Here is a 17,358-nt window from a genome sequence, read left to right as displayed (position 1 = left end):
AGGGAGGAGGAGGCATACGAAGACAAGAGAAAAAAAAAAGGTAGGGCGCTGCTGTCACCCCTGGGCGTCTCTGTAGATTTAGCGTGCCTCAATGCACATTTTCGGACTGTTTGTCCCGCTGTTTGGAATAGGTGAGCTGTCGGATGAACAGACAATTTGGAAAGACGGAATTTAACGAAAACAAAATAAATAAACACAACAAACATTAATTTCGTTGAATCCGAAAGTTTTCACGCCATCAAAGTGGATATCGAATTATAATTCTCCAAGACTAAAGTTTCGATAAAGAATAATCGGTTTCTTTTTTAAAGAACTTTTCTGTGAAATCTGGCCAGTCTCAGTGGACTATCCAAGGACATAAACTCCAGCAGACGATTGCAGTCTCCTCCGTCCACTTGCGACCATTCCAGATGTCTCCGCGAAAGGCGAGCTAGGACTAACTTTTTTCACGTAAGGTTTTCACATGTGTGCTTATGTGTGTGCGTATGTATTTTACTTTTCGAACACTTTCTATGCTGGACATATAATACTATATGTTCTATGGATAACTTTGAGTCTTGATGTATAAAACAATTAAAAAAATATATAATACCTTTATAAAAAAACCCGTAAAGCTTGAAATAAGTCAGTTCGCAGTTTGGATCAGTAATGCAATTAAATTTGTACTAGGTCTAATCTTGACAAACTAACAATTATACATCTGTGCGCTTAGAAATATATTTTGCAAATTGTTTTTGTTTAGCATCATGCTTTTACCTTTCTCAAATGCGCTATGATTTTTAATCACTGGTCTGGACCAGTTGGGAAAGGGAGAGAGAAAGAAGGGGGTATTCAGGTGATCGCATTTAAAACAAGATAAACATATTTTAAAAATTCTTATAAATAAAAACAAAAGCTTATACGAAATGTAATTGTATCAATTAGTTTGGATCAGTCGTGCAATTAAATTTGTAACAGATCTAGACCATCAACAGTATATCTGTGCGATTAAAAATATTTTTTACTAATTGTTTTTATTAAGCACTATTTCATTCTTTTAGCATTCTCAATACGCTATGATCCTATCACTTATCTGGAAAGTTGTGAAAATTAGAAAAAAAAGGGGGGGGGGGGATATGTGGGTTAATTTGTACCGTAATAAGTTTTTAATAGCATTTTAAAAAATAAAAGGGCGAACGAAAGGCCTGAATTCGAACTCGCGGCTCACGATTCCACAGGCCGACGTGCTAACCACTCTGCTAGTTGGGTATTTATGACTAGTGAAGATTGTACAGTTATATTTTGTTTGTTTCAATTTAGAGTGGCAACCTGTAAAGGGGATTAATTCAGCTTAAGCCACCACTTCATTCAAGTACAAGTTCTTTCCCTTGTTCGAAATGAAAAAAAAAAAATAAAAATTACCAATTGTTAATTAACGTATTGGTTATTTTTTTTTTTATTGATTCTTGTGTTGTCAGGTACAAGAAATAATTGTGCGAAACATTTTACCGAGATGGGGTGTGGGAGAAATAAAGTTTACCCTTTCAGGCCTTGCGATCTAAAGGGCAGATGATTTAAAAGCCATCTGTTTCTGTGGCCCACGGTATTACGAGGGTGTCATGAGGAAAGCACAACGACCAACCGCCTGTACTTTCCCCAACTAATGTCAGGTACCCATTAGAAGTGAGGGAGGGGTGTAAAGAAAGGGGGTATTTATGTCATTGTTATCGTGATCGCATTTAAAACAAAAAAAAAGCATTTTTAAAAATAATTTTTTTAAAAAAAGCTAATACGAATTGTAATTGTATCAATTAGTTAGAATCAGTCATGTCATTAAATTTGTAATAGATCTAGACCAACAGCAATAAATCTTTGCGATTAGAAATATTTTTACCCATTGTTTCTGTTTAGCGTTATTTCATCTTTTTAACTTTCTCAATACGCTATGATCCTATCACTTATCTAGGCAGGCTGGAAAATGGGGGCGGGGGGGGGGGTGAGAAAGAAAGAAAGAAATTAAATATCTTTAATTATTTAAAAAATCTTTAAATCAACTAGCCAACGTTAGATCATAAAGGCTCCCGAATTAAAATCATAATTACATCCCATTGCCTATTTAATGTTAAAATTATCTTTACTTTTTTTTCCACTTACAGAATTAGGAAAAGCACTAGTGTAGCAGAAGATGAAGTGCCAACTTCAAGACATCGTGCCCATCTTTGCAGCAGTGGTGCTCTTTAACTCTGGGCTCAGTCCAGTTTCCTCCTTTATATTACCGTCAGAAGCCGCCGACGAACTTAGCACAGACACATCAGATCTAGAAACATTAACGGACAATATCCAACCCACTCAGAGTGACTCGATAGACGCCAAGCCCATCCTTACAGACAGCTCCTGGCTCAGAGAGTTTGAACATTTGGAACAGCAGGATGTCGCGTCTGCGAAAGGGAACGAGAGTAGACAGACACCAAGCTCAAAAGCGGTGTCAACAGAGACAGGCTCCGGCAAAAAAACTGAGCAAAGATCTGCGAAGCCAAAAGCGGATAAATCCTCGCGTAAAGCTAGTAGTAATGACGCTTCTGCAGGGAGATCGGGCTCACCGAGGAAAGGGGAGAGACTCTCCGCCAAGCAAACAGCTCCTACTGCAGGGTATTTAAGCTTAGAAGAAAGAATCGCCGCCTGGCTTTTAGCGAAGAGGAAAGAAGAAAATCCATGGACAGGTCAAACTGACGAGGACTTACCATCCGAGCCCAACCCAGTGGACAGGTCACTTCTGCTCCATGTGAATAAAGTAGATACTTATAGCAATGCTCGGAATTCGTTTCCCTATGAAGAAGACCAACCGGGTCTTCGTGGTTACAACAATCCTGGAAGCTACATAGACGACACGCTTCACGCTTACCACTTCAACAACGATTTCATGAACAACGGGGTCTTCCCATCTTTCGAAAACCCAGACATCTACAAAAGCTACTTAGATGTTGGAAAAACCAACCGGGGCAAAAGCTTCGGAAAAGATCGGAGCGATTCCGTTAGCTTGTTTGAAAAACTTGGAGGGAAGCGTAACAACAAGGATCTGGACAAATCCCATTTCGTGTATTACTACGATCCAGAAAGCCACTACAACCCAAATGACAAATCCCCTTATCCTTTTTTCGAAAAGGAATACGGGATGAACGACTTCTTTCCCTTTGATAGTCCCAACATTAAAACTCAAAGATTGCAACATCCAAAAAGCGCAAAGAAAAACCAATTTAAAGATCGCGAGACCAATTCGTTCTACACCTTGGAAAATTACGTCGAAGACGCTTATTCTAACAGAAACGACATGGCTTACACTGAAGTTAAAAACGTCAAAGCGACCTCCCCAAAAGTCATTGCTACGACCACGAAACAGCCAAGCACAAAGAAAGGATCTAATCAAAGCAAAAGTTCCAGCAATTCTAAAAAAAATAAACCCAAAGCGGAAAAGAAAGATGCTCGCAGCACTAGCACAAGCAAAAGAAACGCCCCGAAGAGTGACACGAAAATAAACGTAGACAACCTTCTTTTATCATCCAATAAGTCGTTGGACGAGAGAGAGAAAGTGAAAGCAAGCGTCCTTTTTACTGGAAGCCCAAAACTCCAAAACGACATTAAAGAATTGAAATCAATTGCAACAAACTCTAGCAATCCATTACAGATTTCAAACAATACAAATGAGAAGGCGCAGTCTAAATATGATCAATCACAGGACTTACCTTCGAACAACGGTACATTGTCGAAGATCTTGCAAAATTCAACTAAGGAAACAATTCCTATACTAGCCACTATAAATGTGGCCACCCCTAATAACGGAACAGCAAATGTAACAACGTCTAGTGAAGGTATAACGAATGTAATCACATCCAATGAGGTTATAACAAATGTAACGGCGTCCAAAGTAGTTATAACAAATGTAACGAGTCCTAATACAGTAACAGAGGATCTTAATTCTATTTCACCAATGAAGAATGAAGCTTCTATTTCACAAAGGAACACTGAAGAAGCGTCTACTTTACCAATAAAGAATGAAGAAGCTTCAATTTCGCCAATAAAGAATGAAGAAGGTTCTAGTGCCATCGCAACAAACGACCAACCTCCGAATTCCCCGGCAGCCAAAGACCAAGCTCCTGGGCCAATTTTGAAACACCAGAACACTAACGAAGTTGCCAACAATAGTAAAGACTCAACCGAAAAGAATGTATTGTCAAATTTGACGATTTTATTTGACAACAAAATCCGAGAAGGGAAGCAAGAGGCAGATCTTTTGCCACATCTCTCCACACAAAGGGAATCGATTTCCATCCTAGGTCGACTCAATGAAACTGTTCCACCACTTGCTAACGACTCTAATTTAACAACGAGAAACGCAATTCATTTGGACGTAGCGCAACAAACTCCAAACACCCCCGAGAAAAACAGAACTCATTTTTCGAGAGAGCACTTGAACAGTTCTGATGAGACTTTTCCAAAGAAAAATATCACCGACGCGCCAAATGCCTTCATTAACAATGCGAAACCCAATTCCAATGCTGCTGGATTAAAAACTGTTTTGGATAACATTGATTTTAAGAACAGTTCCGAAGTGAATAATTCGTCCAGTGAGAATGAACATAACACAACAGTCCATGTCAGCTTTTCTCACAGGAATGCATCTAGTTTCAAAATTTCTGACTCCATAGATGAACAAATCCCGAGACTGAACGAGACTTGGAATCTCCACATTGCCAACGCTTCTGTTTCGTTAGATCACGGTATTAACATGAACTTGACTAACGTGACCCAAACCTTGAACAGCATGATGACCACGGTACGTGAACGGGAAATGACTGACGGGAAGTCTTTATTATCCACATCATCGCCTGGAAATAAAGAAGAATTACTTTCCGATAAGCTGAACCTTCCCGTAAATGCCAGCAGTAAATCAATTAATGTTACACAAGGTCCAGCTACTGTGAATGCAATGAATGTCAATCAAACGTCAAAAAATCAAGAAATGAACTTTGAAAAACTCCACGCCAGCAACACTAATACTAACGAAATTCAGCCAGACACCGACACTAGCAGATCCTCGAGTTTAACGAGCAAAAATGAAACAGAAACTTCGACCGGAAATGACGTATCCGTCCTATTCCAAAACAGCATCGGGAATTCTTCACATTTGGCAAGTCTTCTTAGATTAACGGGCGATGACGTGAAAGGCGAGGAAGTGGCGCCGAAAGGGACAGATCGGGAAGAGAAGTCGATGAAAATGGATCTTGTACTAACGCAAAGTGAGAGTTACCATAAAACCGAAGTGGAACAACTGAGAAACACGCATGAAGTAGCTTCTCGAATGGAAAACTCAAATGTCACAATGGACTTTGTGGGCCAGAAGAATTCTTCCTTTGTAACTTCTTCCACGTCAAGGAATGAATCATCCACCCAACAGATGAATGCTCTAATGAACAGCCATTCTAATTTTGAAGATAACAGCACAGCAGCATTGACGACAGCAGCAACCACCAACAGTTCTATACCGATAAACAGCGTAGCAGCAAGTAACTCCGAGCCTCATGGGGTAGAGGTTTCCCAGGCGGTTACACCAGTTCAGATGGTTAACATATCGAAGTCTGATCACAACAAAACAAGCGCTGACCAAAATGTTGTAATTGAATTGGACGATATCACGAGAACCACTTTGAAGAGAGACATCAAAGATACGGACAAAGATGAAAGTTTTGTTAAGAACGCCACAACTAAGGCAAAGAACATTGATGCAAGTTTAATATATAGCAATGGGACATCACAAGATGAAACATCTGGGGTCTTAGTCTCAAACATCAGTCATCCAGCAGATAGTCATGATGATAAGAATGAGACACAGACATTGACTTTCGGTTCGAACATCTCGAGAAAACTTTTTAGCGTCAATCAAGAAGATCAACTCAACAACTCGAGAACCATTGTTGAGACTTTAAGCTCCGACATTTATTTGGACGACAACATGCATAATGCAAAAAATATGGAAAACAGCACAAGAAGTCTACCACAGGAAAACAGCACAAGAAGTCTACCACGGGAAAATAGCACAAGAAGTCTACCACAGAAAAACAGCACAAGAAGTCTACCACAGGAAAACAGCACAAGAAGTCTACCACAGGAAAACAGCACAAGAAGTCTACCACGGGAAAACAGCGCACGTACAAGAAGTCTACCAGAGGAAAACAGCGCAAGTATGAGAAGTCTACCAGAGGAAAACAGCTCAAGTATAAGTCTACCACAGGAAAACATCACAAGTTTAAGAAGTCTATCAAAGGAAAACAGCACAAGTTTAAGAAGTCTACCACAAGAAAACAGCACAAATTTAAGAAGTCTACCACAGGAAAACAGCACAAGTATAAGAAATATACTGCAGGAAAATAGTTCTCAGAGTATTGAGGTAGCTTCTCATACAACGACCACTCAACAAGTAAACAATGTCAACAGTGGACAGCGAGCAGTATTTCCCACGACCATGTCGACCACCAACGTCTCGAGCACCAACATCACAGCATCCACCGAAACGAGCAGCAGCGTCATGGCGTTGCCCGAAGCACTGCCCAACACGCAAGACCTTCGTTCGAAGCAACAGGAAGACTACACGCATCAAGGGGAACGCATTGGCGACACACTGCAAGCACAATCGAATGTGTTTAACACATCTTCGCGTACGACAGAGACCAATAACAACAGTAATCAAACACAGCCGAAAGAACTCTTTAAACACACTGATGTGACGAACGAGAAAGATAATCAAACATGGAGTAGTCTCAATTCTCACAATGATAATAAGACACATTCTTTGGGTATAGATACACCTAGTTTACATGTAACAAACAGTAGTAATGCCATAGCGAGTTCCGACTTACTAATTCACACAACTAACAAGAGCTCTCCTGGGATCAAAGACAGGATAAGCGCTTCTGCAAGTCATGGAGATCAGCACTCTTCCCAGAACGTAACAGGCCATGAAAACATCAGATTCAATGGAAGCCTGTTCAATCCTATTTCGAATGCTGGAAAGAAAAACAATGAATTCTTCAAAAATGTATCAGAAGCATCTACGCTGACACAAGATAGACGTTCTGATCCTAACTTGACGTCACACCAACGACCTTCCGAGCAAAATGACGTCAGAAGCCTTGTCACAAGTGGAGACACGATCACCCTGACCTCTTCTAATGACACACACAGCAACCCAGGCGTTGCGAATTCGACGTTAGAAAATAGCCATTTCATTTCCCAATCTGGCAATAGTTCTCATGCCAACATTTCGTCTGAGCCAGGTAAAATCGACACTTATATTACTTTTCATTCAATTTTATTTAATTAGGCAACACTGCAAGTTAGAGTTAATTACTAATTAATGGATAATGGGCTTATGAAGGATAAGGAGCTAATACTGGTAGGAAAAGGAAGATAGATACAAGAAACTTGAGGATACAGCGCTTATGCTGATTAGGATAGGGATAATAGTTCTCATTTCTCATACACAAACTATCGTAATATTTGACTAGCTCGCTCTTACGTAGCATTGGCTAGGAGCACCATGAACTTAAACTGTACTAATTCTTTGAAGTTGTTCAAACCAGGCGTATCGAAATGGGAGCTATCTTAGGGTGGCGTGGGTCAAATGTAGGCTGCTGGTAACCTCCGCTCTGTGTCTAGAATAGGCCATGTTTAAAACGGAGGTACTAACTGAACTTTCAACTAAAAGGTGAACACATGGTGAAGGCCAATAATGTAATGAGGCTAGAAAGAGCAGTGTCAATTCATAAACATCGACAGGCTAAGGGGAGAGAATCTGTCTATGTCGTCGCTCAACTAAATACCAAAGTCCAAAACCTTCTAAGTGAACAGAATTTGTCCGTCTCTAGAGACGCTAACATACGAACTGTTTTCTTTATTTCATTTTAACTTATTTGACTTATTTACTTAATTTAATTTTCACTCGGTTTGGTGGCTAAGTGATAAAGCGCTTGTTTTTTTTTCCCCGAACTGATGGGCCAAGAGTTCGAATCCCCAACTGAATTTTTTAATATTTTTTTTGATTTTTTAATCCAGCCAACTTCAGAGAATACCTGACATAAGCTGGGGTAGCTGTGGAGGTAAAGGTGGTTGGTCTTTGTGCTGGCCACATGACACCATCGTTAGCCCGTCAGCCAAAAAAAAAAACTATAGATGAGCTTTGCATTATCCCCCTCCCCCCTGGATCGCAATGTCTCAAAGGGAAAGGTTTTTAAAATATGAACTCTTTAATTAGGTTTTGGAGATATTAATTTTTATTTGAGAGGGGAAGGTCTTATTGTCATCTGTACACAATTGTACCTTAAAGTAGGTCAAGAAATTATTTTTTTTCGTGTTGCCAATTTGTCTAATTTTATTAGAAGAATAAATCTTTTTTAGTTTCTCTTTATTACAATGTAGCATGTTATTAATTTTGAATGTATGGATAGGGTTAATAATTATTATTTTAAAAAAATATAAGTGTACGCTAAATGAATATATGGAGATGCTGTGGCTGAGGGATAAAGCACTTGGAACTGAAAGTCCCGTGTTCGAATCCTAGTGAAGACTCTAGGTGGACCACTTCGAGTGCCGATTTTGAGTTTGTGTTTCACACAAACTGTCTTTGTAATCTTGTTTTATTTTATATTATTATTATGTTAGAAACGAATGAATATTCATTCTCTGGCGCTGCCAGGGTCGAGTTTCGCTAAAGAGAAACAAAATTCATTGAAGTCCCTTTATAATAATAATAATAATAATAATAATAATCTTTATTATCCGTAAGGAAATTTGTCTTACAATTTGTGCATTACACCAAACAAAAAACATTATAACTATAAGAAACCAAAGTGTACATTCACACCAGACTCACTCATAATTTACATGTGACAAAGTTTATACCAGATTGTTCTTATTTAATGATTTATCAATGTCCACTGAGGAAATTTCTGGTGATGTGCCAGGTTTGCAGCAGTACCGCCCTCTGACAGGCAACGAGGATGTTCCTAGGAATGTTAAGGGCCTTGATGGTATATATGAGGTCAATTCTCATTATCCCTTCGGTTGATATAACGATGGGGTATATTGTTATTTTGGATAACTTCCATAAACGCTTAATCTCCAAGCCTAGGTTTCCATATTTTCTTTGTTTTTCTATCTCAGTTTTTCTTACATTATGAGCCAGTAGTATGGCGATGTCAATAATTGTAGCGTGTTGTTTTTTTCTTTTGTTTTATCAATTAACAGCAGATCAGGGCGTTTTGTCAGTCAAAATATGCCTTTCCCATTATTATTATTATTATTATTATTATTATTATTATTGTTTTTTATGTGTATAAAAATAAGGACGACCTGGTCCTTGGCGTACGCTGTTAACCATGATAATAAAACACCTCCCTATAACATGTACTCGAGTCATCCAATGACCTAGTTGCTATCCTAGGATAGACCTGTACTCGAGTCATCCAATGAATTAGTTGCTATCCTAGGATAGACCTATACTCGAGTCATCCAATGACCTAGTTGCTATCCTAGGATAGACCTAAACTCGAGTCATCCAATGACCTAGCTGCTATCCTAGGAAATACCTATACTCGAGTCATCCAATGACCTAGCTGCTATCCTAGGATAGACCTATACTCGAGTCATCCAATGACCTAGTTGCTACCCTAAGATAAACCTATACTCGAGTCATCCAATGACCTAGTTGCTGTCCTAGGATAGACCTATACTCGCTGGCTAGACACTGAGTCTTGAAATCCTAATTTGCCGTTTAAAAATAAAATATTTAAGTCATTGACATTGCCGTATCACTCTCTCACGACATAAGGAAAACTGAAAGTACAAATTGTTTGCTGTAATTGCTTTTTTTTTATATAATGCACCATTGTAAAACAAATTCCTAACGGATATGAAGGTTATTATTATTATTATTACTATGTCAGCGATGGCGTGATAAAAAATTATTTAAAAATGTTTGTTTTACATGTTTCGGATGTTTCTTCAGAGTTGAAGATAGTTTACTTCCTAGTCCAAACCTCCCGCAGGACGACGGGGGATGGGAGCGGGCAGGGTTTGAACCCTCGACCGTCGATAAATCCGAACGACAGTCCAGCGCGCAAACCGCACGACCAGGCAGCCATCCATTTATGAATATTTTGCCTTGAAATTTGGCACAAATAATGTTGTTTATAAAAGTATGAAAAATAAGCAGAATAAATACAAAAGGTTGAAAACTTTTAGAGTAATTAATTTTTTTTCTATGCCTACCTCCCTATAAAAACTTGAAATAATGGGCCACAACCATGTTTAGAGCTGTAACTTTTTTAATATGCAATGAATACGGTTCATTCTGCTTCACAATCTTCTAGTAGTATTGCATAACCAACAGCTGAAGTTTACTGAAGTATCTTTAATAGATAAAAAAAAATCTTGACATGAAAATTAACTATTTTTTCATTTTAGCTAAAACTAGCCCCCCCCCCTCCTCCAAATTTTTTTTCTTAAAAAGTTGATAACATATAAACAAAAATTGTTTATTTTCTCATTTTCATAACTATACATAATACAAAAGCATTTTCTATTATTAATACACGTACTTGCTGTTTGGGAGTTTAAGCTATCCTTAATGTAGATATTTTGTGTATTAGTATATTTTTTCCTACTGTTTCAGATGTGCCTCCCATTAGCGCTTATATGATTCAGGACTTCAGTTTGCGTAAAGCAACACCTGACCTCAAGAAAGACAACAGCAACGGCAACAATCCTCAAGAGAGCACCCCAAAGGGCAACGACAAGGCACAAGTGAACCCGAAGGAAGCCAACAGCAGCAGCAACGCCTTCAGCAACATCAGCAGCTCCGCGGAGTCTCCCTGCGTAGGACCGGCCTGCGACTTGATGCCGGTGTCTGCAGTGTCCAGGTCCCAGGCGGCGGTTTCGGCGGTTCTCACCTCACACTTTGGCCCCGCCAAGGACATCATGATACCTTTTGATTTGGAGTTATTGGGTAATGTTTAGGAACTTGCCGTACCTGGGTTTTTTGACTCATGGCACGAGGGCCACTTTTTAACATGTGACAATTACAACGAACATAACGAACAATCTTTGTTTGCTGTTGTTTTTTAACATGTCTAGTTAAGTGAAGTGTAAATACAGAAGTAGTCGAACGGCAGAACGTAATCTTCTTTTATTTGTAAGACGATCTGACCTCTGACCTAAGTTTTATTTATTACAGATTGTCATATATGACGAAAGAGCTATAAATAGCTAGTTTTTTTTTAGTATATCCGGTGTAAAGAATAAAGAAAGTGTTAATAATGTTTTTTTTTAAACTTTTACCTTAATTTTTGTGCAGTTTTTAGCAGTACAGAATCAACATTTCAAAACTATTCTCTTTGTAGCACGAAATAATTCCAATATTGGCGGTATAATAGTCTCTCACTCTTTGACTTACAATGTAAACAAAACAAATAGCAACAACCAACTAGCGGTATTAAAACAGAGTTGAAACAAAGATCAACTGCTAGGGTTGAGAATTTTTAAAAAAATCATAGTTAATATTTGTTTATATAGCAACTCTGAAGCTCATTTTAGGGTTCTTGACATTTTTTTTAGTTCATACTGAGAATCTCCAGAATCAATGTAAATTGTTTAGCGGCTCGTCCGTCTGTCAGTCCGTCTGTCCGTCCCGTTAAGATAAGGAAACCTAGAAGAAAAATTGAAAAATGCGATATCATATTTTAGATCTTGCAAAGTTCTTGTGCAGCTTCTACTTTTTTCTTTTCTGATTGCGAAACCTTTAATTTATTTTGAATTACATATGTAAGCAAATTTTTTTTCCATAAAAATACACCATTTTTACAACTATTCACTATTAATAATAATAATATAAAAAAAAAAACAAGGAAGACTATATTAATGAGGGGGATAATTAAATCCTTTCACTGAACTATGTTCAAATTTTCCGAACCATCCTTAAGTGAGAAATAATAATAAATTAACCAGTTATAAAAATGTTTAACTCTAAATGTGTATTTTTTTAAATAGGCAAATGTTAAGTTTAAAAAATCACTCAAAACTACAATTTGCCACTACATGTATGTCTCCATCCTTGTCTTACAGATCTCTCTGACAACTACGACAACACCACCGGCATGTTCATCTGCACAGTGCCTGGCACCTACGTCATCTCCTTATACCTGATGTCCCACCCGGGAGCCAAGGTCAACGCCCGCATCTACGTGAACAACCGCCCCATCGCGGCGCTGTGGGCGGACGACTCCAAGAACGCCGGCTTCTACCCGTCCAGCTCCACGCAGACCATCGCCCAGCTGGGCTTCGGGGACCAGGTCTACGTCATGCTGGTGGACGGCGGGTACGGGGAGAGCTGGGTGCACGCCAACTACAACGTCTTCACAATCTTCTTACTCTACGAGCAGGTGTTCTAAACACTCACGCACAGCACACACACACACAACTCTATATATACACACATGCACAAACATATTAGCAGACATACCAACTAAATACACACATATACAAGTCCTTACATCTAAACTCACACACACAACTATAAATACACACACACACACACACATATTAGCACACATACAAGTCCTTACATCTAAACTCACACACACAACTATAAATACACACAAACACAAACATATTAGCACACACACACAACTATATACACACACAAACATATTAGCACACATACAACTAAATTCACACACATACAAGTCCTTACATCTAAACTCACACACCCAACTATATAAACACACACAAACATATTAGCACACACACAACTGAATACACAAACACAAACATATTAGCACACATACAACTAAATACACACACATACAAGTCCTTACATCTAAACACACACACACAACTATATATACACACAAACACAAACATATTAGAACACATACAACTAAACACACACACATACAAGTCCCTACATCTAAACACACGCACATCTCATAATAAGCTTATCGATTCCTTACCCCGTACTCTCTATTGATGATTGTTTCAGCAGGGCCGGCCTTAGGTCAATTCGACCGATTGCCATATTGGACTGCCCGCCTGGCGGGTCCCTGCAATTTAAAATTTTGCATATCACTATCAGTCATGTCTCACATTCCATGATGTAGGACTTAAAGGGTTAACATATTTAGCCTATTAAGTTTAAGGTGCTTCCTATGCATGTTGTATATTAAAGGTTTATATAATGATCTAATAAATACTAATAGTTGTTATTGCAAAAATACAAATAATAATAAAAGAGAGCTTTGCAAACAACCATTTAATTTGGCGCCGCAATTCGTAAAGCCGTCCTCGATAGATTCCTTATTTAGGGATCCATTTGGACCATTACATATTATTATTAAATTGTATTTTTTTTGTATTTGAATTACCATGTTGATTATGAATAGTAACAAAATAAAAGATGTCTCACAATGTCAAGCCTACCTTTGTTTGGACGACTTAAATAAGCTTAACACAGCTCTGCATATTTCTATTTTTCACTATCACTTTAAAAAACAATAACCCAGCTTCATTAATATTTCGCAACTGGTAAAACACCATATTCGGAAAGAATTTGTTTTAACTCTTCAACTATCATTGATATCGCTGAGTGACATCCAATCTTCCACAATGAAGAAAAAAATGGTTCTATTTAAACAAACATAAGCAACTTATTGGAGCTTCACACGATAGACCAAACAATGTCAAGGACACTAAATAGAGCTTCACAGTTGCCAACTAAATATATTACAAAATAATTCAGCTATCATTTCAACAAAATCTCAAGGCATGGCAGTTTGATCTTTTTGTTGATTCTCCTTTATCGCTGCTAGTTAGTCGCATATTTCTTTCCAAATAGATTTTTCGCCATAGAACTAACAAAAGTTTGATTCTGCTCCTGTGTTAAAAAATAGCCACGCCTTTAAAAAAAAACATACCTTAGCAGCACTTCCTTTATTTTGAACGCCGGATACACCAAAAAGCTATCTATTAATAGTTTTTCCCGCCATGTATGAAAATCTCCAATAGTAACTTAATGAGTTCCCTCTTGTTTACTAATTACTATGTCGACTTTCGAGATGAAGCAGTGGGAAATAAGGATCTCGTGGGCAAGAAACTTGTTAGTAATCCTTTAGAACAGCGGTTCTCAGCCTTTTAAGCTCGGCGACCCCTTTTTTACTATCCCCCACTCTGGCGCGACCACCCCCCTCCATAACATACGCAGCAATAGAAGAATACACTAAATACAATCCATATTTTCGATGGTCTTAGGCGACCCCTGACAAATCGTCATTCGACCCCTCAAGGGGTCGCGACCCACAGGTTGAGAACCTCTGTTTTAGAAGTATATGTGTCAACAGTACTTCAACACAAGACCTTTTTTATTTCGACTGTAATCCCTCATCGATACTTATCATGCACTGAATGTCACCCAACATCTACATAATCACATATAATTTTGATGTTTTATATATAATTTTTTTTTTTTACATATAATTATCATTAATTTCTTTGTATGTGAAAAAGTGAACCATAAAACAAAAATGTTTTTCAATAGAATTTATTTTCACCTCTTTCTTTTGCTGTTCTATCTAAAAGTTATTTTGTTGTGTTTAAGTTGTCAATCAGTCAGTAATGAGACGTCTGCATGCTGTTGTTAATCACTTGTGAATCACCTTGTCATTATTGTAATTCCAATCAAAAAATTTTGGCTCTCATTAAAACTTCGAGCTAAAAGCTGAAACGACAAATATTGTTTTTGGTGTGTTGAATACGCTTCTGTTATGTGATCTTCTTTAAAAAATCTGGATTTAATTCTATTTTTTTTATTATTTATTTCTATTTATTAATATTTATTTCTATTAATTTTTATTTATTTATATTTTTTTCTATTTATTTTCTATTATTTTTAATTATGTCTATTTATCTTCTATTTATTTTCCGATAAACGAAACAAAATACATGCGATAAAACACAAATGACGGCAAAAATGGGAAACGGGGACGAACCACGAGGTATTAGATGTACATACGATAGGATCCAAGTGATGGGAAACCAAACACTAAATGAATCTTGTCAGCAAAAATCTGGTGATACCATAACAGTGGTAACATATTCAGATTTACACCTCAAATAGCGTATCTCTGGTCTAGCTGACTTCAACACAATTGTGTGCGTTATATGGGAGGGAGCGGGAAAGAGAGAGAGAATCTTCAGAAGAAATTCGCAGGTTTCCCAATATTCTAGAATATCATTAATTATTTTTCATCTTTCTCTTTATTCTGTCCCTTTGTCTCTCTCTCTGGGCCTAGCCAGTGGGACTCAGAATCAAAATCGGGACATCTATCCCCGCCCCGGCCCCCCCCCCCTCCCCCGAAAAATAAAAATTCTGGTTGCACCCATGAGAAGAGATATCGGTACTTCATCGAAAAAGATTGAACTTCTGTCTATATCCGTGTTATATATCTGTCTCTGCTACGTAGAAAACATGTGACGCTAACAGACGTTTTGTCAATGGTCAGTGTTTGCCAAGGGAAACTATTCATTAGGCCCTATACTGAATTTTTATTTAGCAGTTGTCTTTCTCTATTTAAAAAAAAAAACATATGAAAAATCATTTGTACGGATCAATAAACTATACTTACACTACGCAAAAAAAAAAAAACGCATCATAGAAGAAATAAGGAATACAGTTTAATGCATAGTTAGTGTCAGGTTTAGGAATTATTTGTGTTGTTAAATAGCTGTGCACAATGAAGGTCCCGGGGTTCAACCTGACAGGAACATCATTCACACACAGTCGTACATAGAGTAACCAACTATGTGGATGGTTTAAATAACCAAAAAAAAAAAAATACTTTAATTGTAAGATACTGATTTATGTATATGTGCAATGAGAGTGATAAAATGATGAATAGATAATATATATATATATATATATATATATATATATATATATATATATATATATATATATATAACATATATAGATAGATATTATTCGATAATTCACATAAGCACCTTGCTACTGCTACCACTTGTCACCGTGATTTGGTAGTCAACCAGACGATGACCGACTGACGTCACAATACTGCCAACGTCGGCAATAATAAAGTTAGACCTCGGCTGATCCAAACTGGTACCCACTTATGTGTAACGGCCCTGACACTCAACGCCGTCGACGATCTCCAATCTGACAATGGCACTCAAGGCTGTACAATATATTTCGGAGACGACAAGCGACGCCCTCACTGGCATAGAATCGATCTCAGTACATACAACTCCAACACTGGCACCCCTAAACAGGGGTCCCAAAAAATCCAAGAAAACTAGTACAGACTAATAATCACCGTCCGTTTCAACCAAATTCAGAGGGTGAACTGTCTCAGGACAACGAATGACCAATAATTGTCACCGGACTTTGTGACGTAGCAAAAACAAAATAAAACTACAAGTCACCCTCGCCCCGAACAAGTAATACGAGTAGAGGAAAACAGACAGAGTTGGAACAAAGCAAAAGAAACTTGTCTAAACTACGCGACAGTTAGCTTTTAGTACATCAACTGATGGCTTTAGGCTGGACAAATCCACAACAGACGTTACTCTAGGCACAGCAACAGAAGAACTGAAAACAAAGGCAGCCACTTAGATTAGGTTAGATTAGATTAGATTAGGTTAGATTAGATTAGATTAGATTAGATTAGATTAGATTAGGTTAGATTAGATTAGATTAGATTAGGTTAGATTAGATTAGATTAGATTAGGTTAGATTAGATTAGATTAGATTAGGTTAGATTAGATTAGATTAGATTAGATTAGATTAGGTTAGATTAGATTAGATTAGATTAGGTTAGATTAGATTAGATTAGGTTAGATTAGAATTAGATTAGATTAGGTTAGATTAGATTAGATTAGGTTAGATTAGATTAGGTTAGATTAGATTAGGTTAGATTAGGTTTATATTAGATTAGATTAGATTGGGTTTAGATTAGAATTAGATTAGGTTAGATTAGATTAGGTTAGATTAGATTAGATTAGATTAGGTTAGATTAGATTAGATTAGGTTAGATTAGATTAGATTAGATTAGATAGATTTATAGACACTTGATAGATCCACAGGGAAAGCAAGCATAAAGGAAGGACCATGGATATGGATTGCAAAGGCGTGCACACAAGAAGGGTGAAAGTGCAGCAGCACGTGGTGTGTACAGATGCCCAACCTGTGACCGCAGATGTGTATCAAGGATAGGCCTCTTTTGTAACATGACAAATTGCAAAAAAAAAAAAACAAAAACAAAA

The 17,358-nt window shown here is 37.7% G+C and overlaps 1 protein-coding gene across 1 annotated transcript; it reads left to right on the top strand.

Moving 5' to 3' along the window:
- Positions 1-91: 91 nt before the first annotated feature.
- On the top strand, positions 92-14,801 carry LOC106066885 (MATH and LRR domain-containing protein PFE0570w-like). Its single transcript, XM_056015183.1, has 4 exons — positions 92-450; positions 2,136-7,307; positions 10,703-11,035; positions 12,151-14,801. Exons 2-4 carry the CDS (start codon positions 2,165-2,167, stop codon positions 12,474-12,476), a joined length of 5,802 nt encoding a protein of 1,933 aa, XP_055871158.1. The 5' UTR covers positions 92-450; positions 2,136-2,164; the 3' UTR covers positions 12,477-14,801.
- The last annotated feature ends 2,557 nt before the right edge of the window (positions 14,802-17,358 follow it).

This window comes from Biomphalaria glabrata, chromosome 17 (genome assembly GCF_947242115.1).
Source record: "Biomphalaria glabrata chromosome 17, xgBioGlab47.1, whole genome shotgun sequence".
Lineage (NCBI taxonomy): Eukaryota > Metazoa > Mollusca > Gastropoda > Planorbidae > Biomphalaria > Biomphalaria glabrata.
The sequence above is the reverse complement of the archived record's forward strand: the minus strand, read 5'-3'. Positions and strand labels throughout refer to the sequence as shown.